At 36.9% G+C, this 12509-nt stretch overlaps 1 protein-coding gene across 4 annotated transcripts in view; it reads left to right on the top strand.

Annotated features, from left to right (window-relative positions):
• UGGT2 (UDP-glucose glycoprotein glucosyltransferase 2) overlaps positions 1-12509 on the top strand; it is a 171828-nt gene that overhangs the window by 16623 nt on the left and 142696 nt on the right. For all 4 annotated transcript variants that reach the window (XR_014819754.1, XR_014819755.1, XM_021065792.2 and 1 more), the window contains 2 exons: positions 132-244; positions 11654-11828. Coding sequence is in view for 2 of the 4 variants with exons in the window: in XM_021065792.2 (XP_020921451.2) it covers positions 132-244; positions 11654-11828 (288 nt within the window). In the remaining 2 variants the exon portion in view is untranslated. The remainder of the gene's footprint in view (positions 1-131; positions 245-11653; positions 11829-12509) is intronic.

Below are 12509 nucleotides of genomic sequence, written 5' to 3'. Positions count from 1 at the left end.
GTATAGATATTTTTACTTTAATTAGAGCAATAACTTAATAGTAGTTATTTTAATCAAAGTGATGTGTTAGTTTTTAAAATGGTATTATAATTATCAACTACTATAGCTAAATATAATCTTTGAAATCTTAGATTGCAGCTGATGAGCCCCCACCAGATGGCTGTGATGCATTTGTGGTTATCCATAAGAAACACACCTGTAAAATTAATCAGATTAAAAAGCTGCTGAAGAAGGCTACTTCAAGGTAAATTAATGATAAGTTGTTTATAAAAAGAGAAGGTTGAAATAGAAATTTCTTATAATAAAATATTTTTATGTTTTAGGACATTGTATATTAAAGAATGTGCTCTGAATATATCTGAGTTTAAGTCCTTTTCTAAAATATATAAGTACTTTCAATATTTTATCTTGATTGCTTTTGATTTTAGATTTGATTTTTGATTATTTTCCGTCATGGTCTATCCCAGGAGATTGTGCTATACAGTTAGACCTTGTTTAACCATACTAAATGCAATAGTTTTCATCTACTGACCCTAAACTCCCAGTCCATCCCACTCTCTTTCCCCTCCCCCTTGGCAACCACAAGTCTCTTCTCTGTCAGGGAGTCTGTTTCTGTTTTGTAGATAGGTTAATTTGTTCCATATTTTAGATTCCACATCTAAGTGATATCATAGTATTTGTCCTTCTCCTTATGACTTACTTCACTTAGTGTGATGATCTCTAGTTGCATCCATATTGCTACAAATGGCATTATTTTGTTCTTTATGGCCAAATAGTATTCCATTATATATTGTACCATATCTCCTTAATCCAGTCATCTGTTGATGGACATTTAGGTTGTTTCCATGTCTTAGCTATTGTGAATAGATACATAGGGGTGCATGTATTTTTTTTGAATTATACTTTTGTCTAGATGTATGCCCAGGAGTGGAATTGCTGGATCATATAGCAATTCCATTTTTGGCTTTCTGAGGTACCTCCATACTGTTTTCCATAGTGGTTGTACCAATTTACATTCCCACCAACACTGTAGGAGGGTTCCCTTTTCTCCACATCCTCTCCAGCATTTGTTACTTGTAGACTTATTAATGATGGCCATCCATTCTGACCAGCATGAGGTAGTACCTCATTTGATTTTCATTTCTCTAATAATTAGTGATGTTGAACATCTTTTCATGTGCCTACTGGCCATCTCTATATCTTCTTTGGAGAAATGTCTACTTAGATCCTCTTCCCATTTTTCAGTTAGGTTGTTTGAGTTTTTCTTGTTGAGTTGTATGAGTTGTTTGTATATTTGGGGGATTAAGCCCTTTTGGTTGCATTGTTTGAAACTATTTTCTCCCATGCCATGGGTTGTCTTTTTATTTGTGGTTTCCTTTACTGTGCAAAAGCTTGTAATTTGGTTATGTCTTGTTGGTTTATTTTTGTTTTTATTTCTATTACCTTGGGAGACTGACTTAAGAAAACATTTGATACGATTTATGTCAGAAAATGTTTTGCCTATGTTCTCTTCGAGGAGTTTTCTGGTATCCTGCTTTATGTTTAAGTCTTTTTGTGCATGGTGTGAGGGTGTCTTTTTGAGTTTCATTGATTTATATGTAGCTGCCCAATTTTCCCAGCACCAGTTGCTGAATAGACTGTCTTTTTATTTTCTTGCCTCCTTTGTTGAAGATTAATTGACCATAGGTCCCTGTATTTATTTCTGAGCTCTCTATTCTGTTCTATTGAACTGTATGTCTGTTTTTGTACCAGTATCACACTGTTTTAATAATCTATAGCTTTTAGTATTATCTGAAGTCCTGGAGAGTTATGTCTCCTGCTTGGAGACATAACTCAGGATTTCTTTGGCAGTTTTGGGTCTTTTATGGTTCCATATACATTTTGGATTGTTTGTTCTAGTTCTGTGAAGAATGTCATGGGTAGTTTGATAGGGATTGCATTGAATCTGTAGCTTTGGGTAGTGTGACCATTTTAACAATATTGATTCTTCCAATCCAGGAGCATGGGATTTCTTTTCCATTTTTTTGAATACTGTTTAATTTTCTTGGTTAATGTTTTATAATTCTGAGTGTATAAGTCTTTCAACCTCCTTGGTCAGGTTTATCCCTAGGTATTCAGTTTTTAGGGGTGCAGTTTTAAAAGGTATTTTTTTAATGTTCATTTTTTGATATTTCATTGTTAGTATACAAAAATGCAACCAATTTTTGAATATTGATTTCTGTCCTGCTATTTTGCTGAATTCGTTTAAGAGTCTTTAAGGATTTCTATACATAGTATCATGTCATCTGCATATAGTGACAGTTTTACCTTTCCCCTTCCAATTTGGATACCTTTTATTTCTTTCTTTTGTCTAATTAGTGTGGCTAGGACTTCAAGACTGTTGAATAAAAGTAGTAAGAGTGGACATCCTTGTTATGTTCCTGGTAATGTATTTTAAACTTATATCCTCTTTGCATTTCTAGGGAAAACTATTTGTTAATAGTGTGGGATTATCTTATTTTTGTTGAATTAAGATTGTTTGTTTTCATTAAGATTCATTTATTTCTACTTCAGTAAGATTAGCCATTATTAGGTTATTTAAATTTAGATTATTTTAACTATTTATGCCATTTTTAATGTCATTGTAGCTTCATATAGTGAATTAGGCAACTGTGTTATTCTGTAAGAATTAGTATAGATAAGAATTTATTCTTTTAAAGCATTGATAGATTATGAAATCATCAGCCCAGTGTATTTTTTTCTTTTACTAGTGCATTTTTAAAGGTAATTTTGGTAACTTTTAAAAATTATTATTAAGACTGAGGGAAGATGGCAGAGTAGTAGGATGTGAGGCTCAGCTACTCCCACAAATACATTTAAAATACAACTACATGTGGAATTATTCACACAGAAAATATGCTAAAAACTGACAAAAGAACCTCAGGATTATGACAGAGCAAGAAAACCTTCATGAAATCAGATAGGACAAAAGAAAGAAGAAAAAGAAGCAGAAGCAATAGGAATCAAGACGGGACCTGCACCCCCAGGAAGGAGCTGGAAAGAAGAAAAGCTCCTGCACTTGGGAAGTTCCCCACCAGCAAGGAGATCAGCCAGGATGGAGGAGGAACTCTAGACAGTCAGCGTGAAGCAGTTAAAATGGAAACAACCCTTCACGAACGGTCAGTGCTACAGGCAGCCAACCATATGTGGGTGCTAGCAGGTGTCAGGAACTAAAACTCTGGCCTTAGAAATCAGACTCAGAGAGGGAGCTGGGGCTAGCACTGTGGGAAAGAAACTGGGGTTGGCCACACAGCAACAGCCTAAAGGGCCTAGAGTATGGGGCAGCTGTAACTGAGGAAGTCTAAGCAGAGGCAACCCAGTTGGGCTTAGAGGCTAGATGCCATTGTTTGGGGGTGCTGGAAGGCAGGAGTGGGATCCACCACTACAGCCTTGTTCCCCGTGTGTGCTTTCTCATGCTTCAGGACATGTTCTCCTTCAACTTGGGAGCCACTCAGCAATGGTGGCTCCCTGCAAAAGCTGGGAAACAGCCCTGCCCTTAGGCTGCAGAGTTCTCGGAGCAGGTAGAGTAACCGCCTAGGGGAATAACACAAGCTGCCAGCTCTAGCAGCAAAAGGAAGAAGAGCCAGAAGAGCCACCAGCAGTGGCGCCCTTTCCCCACAAGCCGCAGGGCCCATCCATTGGCCCTGTGAAGGCCCACTTCAGTGGCACTAGTTTCACACTGAGAGAGCCTTGAGAGGCCCATACAATCCACATTCTGATCTGCAGTGGCTACATAAAGCACTCCTATTAGCACCCATGTGGGGGATGGACCGCCAGAAGTACACATCCTACAGCTACAGAGAAAGCCTTTTGGCAACAGTTAGGAAGAAGCCCCGCACCCTTGGGGCTTTAGAGATCCCTGGAGTGGCCAAGCAAGTTGGGGGGAGTGTGATGGCAGAATGACAGCATCTGACCCTACAGCTACAGAGAGCAATCCCGAGAGCCTTCCTGGCAAAGGGAGGGGTGGCAGGAGCAACTGCTAATGTTGCAAGCTACAGGAAATAGTCCTGAAAGCTACCTGCTAGCAGAAGGGGTTGCAGGAGACACTGCTACCTGTGTGTGCTACAAAAGCAATCCTGTGAACTGTGAATCACTGCCATCTGCCTCACCAACCCCATCCCTAATAGCTACCCAGCTCCAGGAAAGGGGGTGTGAGACTGCTGCTCACAACACATGCTCTGGGTACACATGTACTGATACCACCCTGAAGAACTCCAGGACTGGGCACTGCTGCTGCATCTACATACCTCCTGTCAAGAGGATGATAAATGGAAAGGTGGACATTATGGAATGATGGAGAGGTAGCTTTCAGACAAAGAAACAAGACAGAAACATACAAAAAACACTAAATGATGAGAAGATAGACAATCTACCTGAAAAAGAATTCAGAGTGATGAAGTGATGATAGTAAAGATGATCCAAGATCTTGGAAAAAGAATGGATACACAGATCAAGAACTTAAAAAAAATGTTTAACAGGAGTTCCCGTCGTGGTGCAGTGGTTAACGAATCCGACTAGGAACCATGAGGTTGCGGGTTCGGTCCCTGCCCTTGCTCAGTGGGTTAACGATCCGGCATTGCCGTGAGCTGTGGTGTAGGTTGCAGACGCGGCTCGGATCCCACGTTGCTGTGGCTCTGGCGTAGGCTGGTGGCTACAGCTCCGATTCAACCCCTAGCCTGGGAACCTCCATATGCCGCAGGAGCGGCCCAAGAAATAGCAACAACAACAACAACAAAAGACGAAAAAAAAAATGTTTAACAAAGAGGTAGAAGATTTAAAGAAGACGAATAGCACAATATCTGAAATGAAAAATACTCTAGAAGGAACCAATAGCAGGTTAGTGGAGGCAGAAGATTATATAAGTGAGGTAGAAGACAGAGCTAGAAATCACTGCCACAGAAAAGAAGAAAGAACAAAGAATGAAAACAACTGAGGAGAGGCTAAGAGACCTCTGGGACAACGTTAAACGTATGAACATTCACATCACAGGATTTCCGGGAGGAGAGAGAGAGAGAGAGGGCTAGAGAAAATATTTGAAGAGATTATAGCTGAAAATTACCCCATTGTGGAAAAGGAAACACTCAAGTTGAGGAAGCGCAGAGAATTCCATACAAAATAAAGCCAAGAAGAAACACAAACACATACTAATCAAATTAACAAAAATTAAATACAAAGAAAAAATATTTAAAGTCACAAGGGAGAAGCAACAAATCACATATTAGGAAACTCCCATAAGGATAATGACTGATTTTTCAGCAGAAACTCTACAAGCCAAAAGAGAGTGGCAAGATGTATTTGAGATGATGAAGAGGAGGAACCTAGAACCAAGAATACTCTACCCAGCAAAACTCTCATTCAGATTTGGGGGAGAGATCAAAAGCTTTACAGACAAGCAAAGGTGAAAGAATTCAGCACCTCCAAACCAGCTATACATCAACTACTAAAGGAACTTCTCTAAGCAGAAAAGGAGCAGCCACAGTTAGAAACAAAAGTATTACAGATTAAAAAGCTTGTTGGTAAAGGCAAAGATAATATAAAAGTAGCAAATCACTTGTTGACAAATATAATAACAAAAGTAGCAAGCATGAGAAGAAGAGAGGACAAATTCAGAACACTGAAAATGCATTTGAAATTAAGAGACCAGCAACCAGAAACAATTCTGCACACATACAGATGGTTATATCAAAATATAATGGGAACCACAAATCAAATAACTATAATGGTCACACACATAAAAAAGAAAGAGCAAACCAAACATAGCACTAAAGATGGTCGGCAAATCACAAGAGAAGACAGCAAAAAGAGGAAGGGGAGAAAAAATCCAAAATAGCAATCCAAAAAAATTAAGAAAATGACAATAAGTATGTACTTATCCATAATTACATTGAATGTGAATGGATTAAATGCTCCAACTGCAAGACACAGGCTGGCCAAATGGATACCAGAGCAAGATCCATATACATGCTGCTTTACAGGAGACACACTTCACATCTAATAACACATTCAGACTTAAAGTGAGAGGTTTAAAGAAAATATTATATGTTAATGGAAATTATAGAAAAGCAGGAGTAGCAATATTCATATCAGACAAAAAGATTTTAAAGTAAGACTACAGGAGACAAGGACATTACATAATGATTAAAGGCTCAATCCAAGAAGATATAACAATTGTAAATATATATGCACCCAACATAGGAGCAGTGCAATCTACAGGACAACTAACAGCTGTAAAGGGAGAAATTAACAGGAACACAATAATAGTGGGGGACTTTAACACCCTGCTTACAGCAATGGCCAGATCATCCAGACAGAAAATCAGGAAATATAAACCTTAAATTATGTATTAGACCAAGTAGACTTAACCGATATCTATAGAACTTTTCATCCCAAAGCAGCAGAATATACTTTCTTCTCAAGTGCACATGGAACAGTCTCCAGAATAGATCACATCTCAGGCCACAAATCAAGCCTTAGTAAATTTTTAAAAAAATGAAATTATTTCAAACATTTTCTCTGACCACAATGCTATGAGATTAGAAATCAGCTGCAAAAAAAAAAAATAATAATAATAATAATAAATAAATAAATAAATAAAACAGCAAAAACACAAACTCCTGGAAACTAAACACTACTACTAAACAACCAATGGATCGTTGAAGAAATCGAAGAGATTATTGCTGAAAATTTCCCCAATATGGAAAAGGAAACACTCAAGTTGAGGAAGTGCAGAGAATTCCATACAAAATAAAGCCAAGAAGAAACACAAACTCATACTAATCAAATTAACAAAAATTAAATACAAAGAAAAAAATAACCCTAACCCTATTTAACAATATTTAAAGTCACAAGGGAAAAGCAACTTAGAGACGAATAATAATAAAGATACAACAATCCGAAACTGTGGGACATAGCAAAAGCAGTTCTGAGAGAGAAGTTTATAGCAGTACAGTCTTACCTCAGGAAACAAGAAAAAGCTCAAACAACCTAACCTTACACCTTAAACATCTAGAGAAAGAAGAAAAGACAAAGCCGAAAACTAGTAGAATCATAAAGATTAGAGCAGAATCTAATCATAAACATAGAGACAAAGAAAACAATAGAAAAGATCAATGAAACCAAAAGTTGGTTCTTTGAAAAGATAAACAAGATTGATAAACCTTTAGCCAGACTATCACGAACAAAATAGGAGAGGGTTCAAATCAATAAAATTAGAAATGAATGCAAAAGCTTCTGAATAGCAAAGGGGACCATTATAGAAACGAAAAGACAACCCACAGAATGGCAGAAAATTTTTAGAATGAGTCAACCTTTACTTTCCAAAATATACAAAACAACTCTCTGTAAGTTTCTTAAAAATGCTCTTGTCTCACTTGTACTTGATTCTTCCAGATGAAAGGTATAGGTGTAAATAGAGAATGTAGGTGTAAATAGAGAATGATTAAAAAATAGATGAAAATGTAGGCTTTGGGATGGGACACATTGAATTCATGGCTACTGAGGTAGAATCTCAAGTCTAGCACCTGACTATAGGCTCTGGAAAGTGTGAGAGGGGGAAGAATTGTTTGCTTTGACCCCAGATCCAGGACAGCAGCCTGAATCAGCCAGCAGCTGTGGCTGATGGTCTGGCCTGCTGCGGGTTTGGCATTCCCTCTATGTGCTGTGTGAACACGGAGGTCCGGGGCCTCACTTGTGGCTGACTCGCATCAGGGGCAGACCCTATGCATAGATTCCTTCCTCCCCCAAACTCATGTGTGAACATGTGGGCTGGCACAACCTTCTCTTAATCTTAATGATACAAATTTATATGTAATTCTGTCCCCTGAGCAGCCTTGGGTTAGGCCATATATGTGGTTAATGCTGCAACTACTAGGTGCAAGTTTTACAGTTTTGAAACTGGAATATTACATGCCATTTTGGGGTTAAATGTTTTTATTTCTGGAAAGAATGCATAGAATGTTTCCATCAGGGGTTGGGGTTGCTTTCTTGCAGTTGTAATGGAAAATAGACCTTAGACTAGCTTCTGTCTATCTGAAATGGAACATACTCATCCTCTCGGGATTTATGCACAGTCAACTGAATTTGGAACCCTGTGGGCACGGTCAAGGTTAATACTGCAGATGGGCCCCTTCCTGCTCCCTGGAGTCTTGTTCATAGTGGCCTTCATTACATGCCACATGAGACACATTGAAAACATTTACTCCCATCTCCTGTTATCAGAATGGCTGATGAGTGGCATAGTTATAAAAATTTGATTTCAGTTAAGAATTTGTCAGGCCAAAGGGTGGGTTGTTGGGAGAGGAACTCTGCCATGGTGACTTTCTGCATAGGGCAAGATTGTGGGGACTTGTCTGCTCTGAGCCCAGGCCATTTCTCAGGGTTGTGCATCAAGTGACTTTGAGGGATAAGTTAATGTCTGCTCTAGGACAAAGGGCAGGTTGTTTACTGCTTGTGAAATGATGGCTTCCCCAGGCTCAGTGTTTCTTAGCTGTGGTGCGTACCTACTGCATGTGTCACATTCCGTTGGGTCCATTTTCACCCTCATGGTGTGTGATCCAAACATGCTAATTGATGCTAATGCTGTTTGTGTGTTGTGAGTTCTTTGTTTCTGACCTAGGACTCTCATGTCTTCTGCCAGGATCCATGAAACTTAAAAGGCAAATGTAGTAGCTTATAATTGGTGTAAAATCAGTTCCTTAGCAGACAGATGCTAAATGCATATACATAGATATATATAGTGTAATGTGTGTGTGTTTGTGCACACACACACATATATATTATTTTATATATAAAGTATATGTGTGTATGTGTATGTATATGTGTGTGTGTTTACATATAGTATTAATATATTTTTTCTTTCTGTGAACCTTAGGCACATAATTCTTGGTTTATGTCACACTGTCAACAGTGGTCTATGATGGTTATTTTTTTCTTATTTAAGCAAATAATATATTAACATATGTCTATGCAGTGATAGGAATATTTAAATTTTTTCCCTCTCTGTGGAAGTTTCTCATTCCTACGTTTTCTTCAGTTTTCATTTTCTTTCAGTTTTTCCAGATTTAATTTATATGTATTTATATTTTCAAGAAATAACTGATACATTTATTCTACTTTTTTGTTCTAATCTATTAACTTTTGCATTCATGTTATTTTCTTCTTTTGCCTTTCTTTTAAATTACAACACATTTTAGGGCATCAAAGTTGTTTTTCTTTACTCTATGGTATTCTTGTCCTAATTTTCTAAAAACTCCTTGTATTTCCTGGTTGAGGACAGGGGAGAGAAAGATACATTCATTTAGGGCAGTGACGATTGTTGTCACTTTCTCCCAAATAAATGAATGACAGTTTAGCATAATATCTGTCGAGTTTAGGACATACTCAGACAACGAATCTTTGAAACATGGATCAGGAAGTAAGAAAGGGACAAAGAATCATGCTGTCTTTCTTTTTGGTGAGTTCCTTACTGTATTTCAAGTAGTAAGGTATATTATGTTTTAAGTAGGAAGACATCAGTTATGATTGTAAGTTAAACTATTGTTTTTACAGTTAGTAGGTTTCACTCCCAAATTACAGTATAAGGTTATTATTAATTGTCAGCTTCATCAAGAGTTTTTGTCTTTTACTGTGTCTTCGAAAATATTATTGGAGCTTCTGGGAAGTATCGTATTAAGGACTGCTTTCCAAATGCCACTTCAAATCAGCATGACCCTCTTTTTTTTGTCCAAAATGGAAAACTGCATTTTTAAAGTTAAAAAAATTATATATGGTCATTATAAAAAAATTAAAATACTTCAGAAAAATACAAAGTAGAAAGGGAAAATGACCCTTGGTTTGTTCGTTTGCTTTTTGCTTTTTTAATACATATATTCACTTACAGATATATTCCTTTTTTTAAGCCAACATGGGATTGTATTATAAAGAATAACTTTCATCCTTCTCATACTGAATTATACATCTCTACATGACTTACATATAAATAAATATAAACATAGGTATATACTTTGTCATTGTGGAACTCAACCCATTTATGTATTGTGTTATATATCTACCTGACACCTAGTAGAGTCTCAAAAATTTATCAAATAAATGATACCATAATTAAATGAACAAGTACATTTAATTATCCTACCCCTTGTAATGGATATAAGGCATTTTACATTTTTCCTCTATTATAAAAAGTATATAGTTGAGGAGTTCCCGTCGTGGCGCAGTGGTTAACGAATCCGACTAGGAACCATGAGGTTGCGGGTTCGGTCCCTGCCCTTGCTCAGTGGGTTAACGATCCGGTGTTGCCGTGAGCTGGGGTGTAGGTTGCAGATGCGGCTCGGATCCCGCGTTGCTGTGGCTCTGGTGTAGGCCGGTGGCTACAGCTCCGATTCAACCCCTAGCCTGGGAACCTCCATATGCCGCGGAAGCGGCCCAAGAAATAGCAACAACAACAACAAAAGACAAAAAAAAAAAAAAAAAGTATATAGTTGAATGTCCATATACATATATTTTTTATGTATGTGTATCTTTATACTGCTTCCTTGATATTATCTCAGAAAAGTTTCTAGAACTAGAATCACTAAGTATTAAGACTATGCATCTAAAATTGGTGCATATTAAATTGATCTTCAAAAACCTGGTGATGCTCCATTTCTAACGTTTTCACCACGTCTAATTTGTATGATTTCCCTTTATAATTTTAGTCAATTCAAGAAGTGAAATTTTATATTTTTAAAGGTAATCTGTTCAATTTTCAAAGATGCTTTTCCTTCTTATATAGTAATTCTCCAAGTTTATACTGCAGTTTTTTGCCAAATATGATATATCTGTGTGGTTCCTGAATTAAAGAAGCAGGCTTTGAAAGGTACATATATTAGGGTCTAGGGAGGTACCCACCATTATAGACTCAAGAGAAAATGGTGGATAAACCTTTACCTTTGTCTCTGGAATATCAATTTCATTTCTAGTTTTTTCTTTCTATTCAGCCTCAAAATTTATCTACAGGCATTTTTTTCTTTAGCAACCTTTCCAATAACCAGTACTAATAAAAAAGTTTAAAATGTATTTACCTTTAATACTAATTTAGTGCCTGGCAAGCAAGGTGCCAATCTCCTTATGATGATAGGGCCAGACCATAGGACTACTCTGTTTGTTTGATTATCCTTGGGGATTTAATGTGTAGTTAGTCATATTAAGTACTGATCTTTATATGGTATACTACCTTTATTTTATTTTTTTAAAGATGTGGAGCTCCTTTTCAGGAATTATGAGCTATAATGAAAAATCATATTCTTATAATTGAAGAAAATATAAATTTTACTTAAAAATATGTTTCCATTTGTATGTTATTTTTAAAAATAGTGAATGCTGATTGATAATAAAATGTTTTTAATATTCAGTTTTGAGTTAATCAAATTTATTTTTTTTTGTCATTTAGAAATTCTGTATACAAAGTCACCACAGGAAATTTAAATTCTGTGATTTTATGTGTGTGTATATATACATTCACACACACACATAAATTTATATATATTCCTATAAGTTTGATAAACAGAATTTATAAAGTATCATATTTCTCATATGCTCTTTACTTTAAGTTCTTGTTTGTGTTTTGTTTTCATTTTAGACCCAGACCGTATCTGTTTAAAGGAGATCATAAATTTCCTACGAACAGAGAAAACTTACCAGTGATTATTCTCTATGCTGAAATGGGTACTAGAGCATTTCGTCAATTTCACACAGTATTGTCTGAAAAAGCTCAAAATGGGGAAATTCTTTATGTTCTTCGGCACTTTATTCAGGTACATGTTTGTTTTACCCAAGATAATTTTGGCTATAAAAAATACATTTGATGAAGTTCCCATTGTGGTGCAGCGGAAATGAATCTGACTAGGAACCATAAGGTTGTGGGTTCGATCCCTGGCCTCGCTCAGTGGGTTAAGGATCCGGTGTTGCCGTGAGCTGTGGTGTAGGTCGCAAATCAAAACCACAATGAGATTATCAGCTCATATCTATTAGAATAGCTGTATATCAAAAAGACAAGTGATAAGCATTGGTGAAGAGGCAGAGGAAAGAAATCTTTGTGCACTGTTGTTGGGGATGTAAAATGGTACGGCCAGTGTGGAAACCAGTGTGGAGGTGCCACAGAAAGTTAAAAATAGAACAGCAGTTCCTCTTCTGGTCATATATCCCAAGGAAATGAAATGACTGTCTCAAAATGGTGTCTGCACCCCCATGCTCATTTTAGCAATACTTATTTGGGAGCAACATAAACGTCCATTGATGAGTGAGGAAAGAAATGTGTGGAATATGATTCACCCTTTAAAAAGAAGGAAATCCTGCAATTTGTGACAACATGGATGGATTTCAAGGGCATTATGCTAAGTGATATGTCAGGCAGGAAGACAAATACCATTTGACCTCACTTATATATAGAATGTTAAAAAAAGGAATTCCCGTGGTGGCTCAGTGGTTAAATGAAC

This window comes from Sus scrofa, chromosome 11 (genome assembly GCF_054392235.1).
Source record: "Sus scrofa isolate SSC_HxYL_T2T_F1_AM1 chromosome 11, Sscrofa_HxYL_maternal_Yorkshire_Landrace_v2.0, whole genome shotgun sequence".
NCBI lineage: Eukaryota > Metazoa > Chordata > Mammalia > Artiodactyla > Suidae > Sus > Sus scrofa.
Note: the sequence above shows the minus strand (reverse complement) of the source record. Positions and strands in the feature narration are given on the sequence as shown.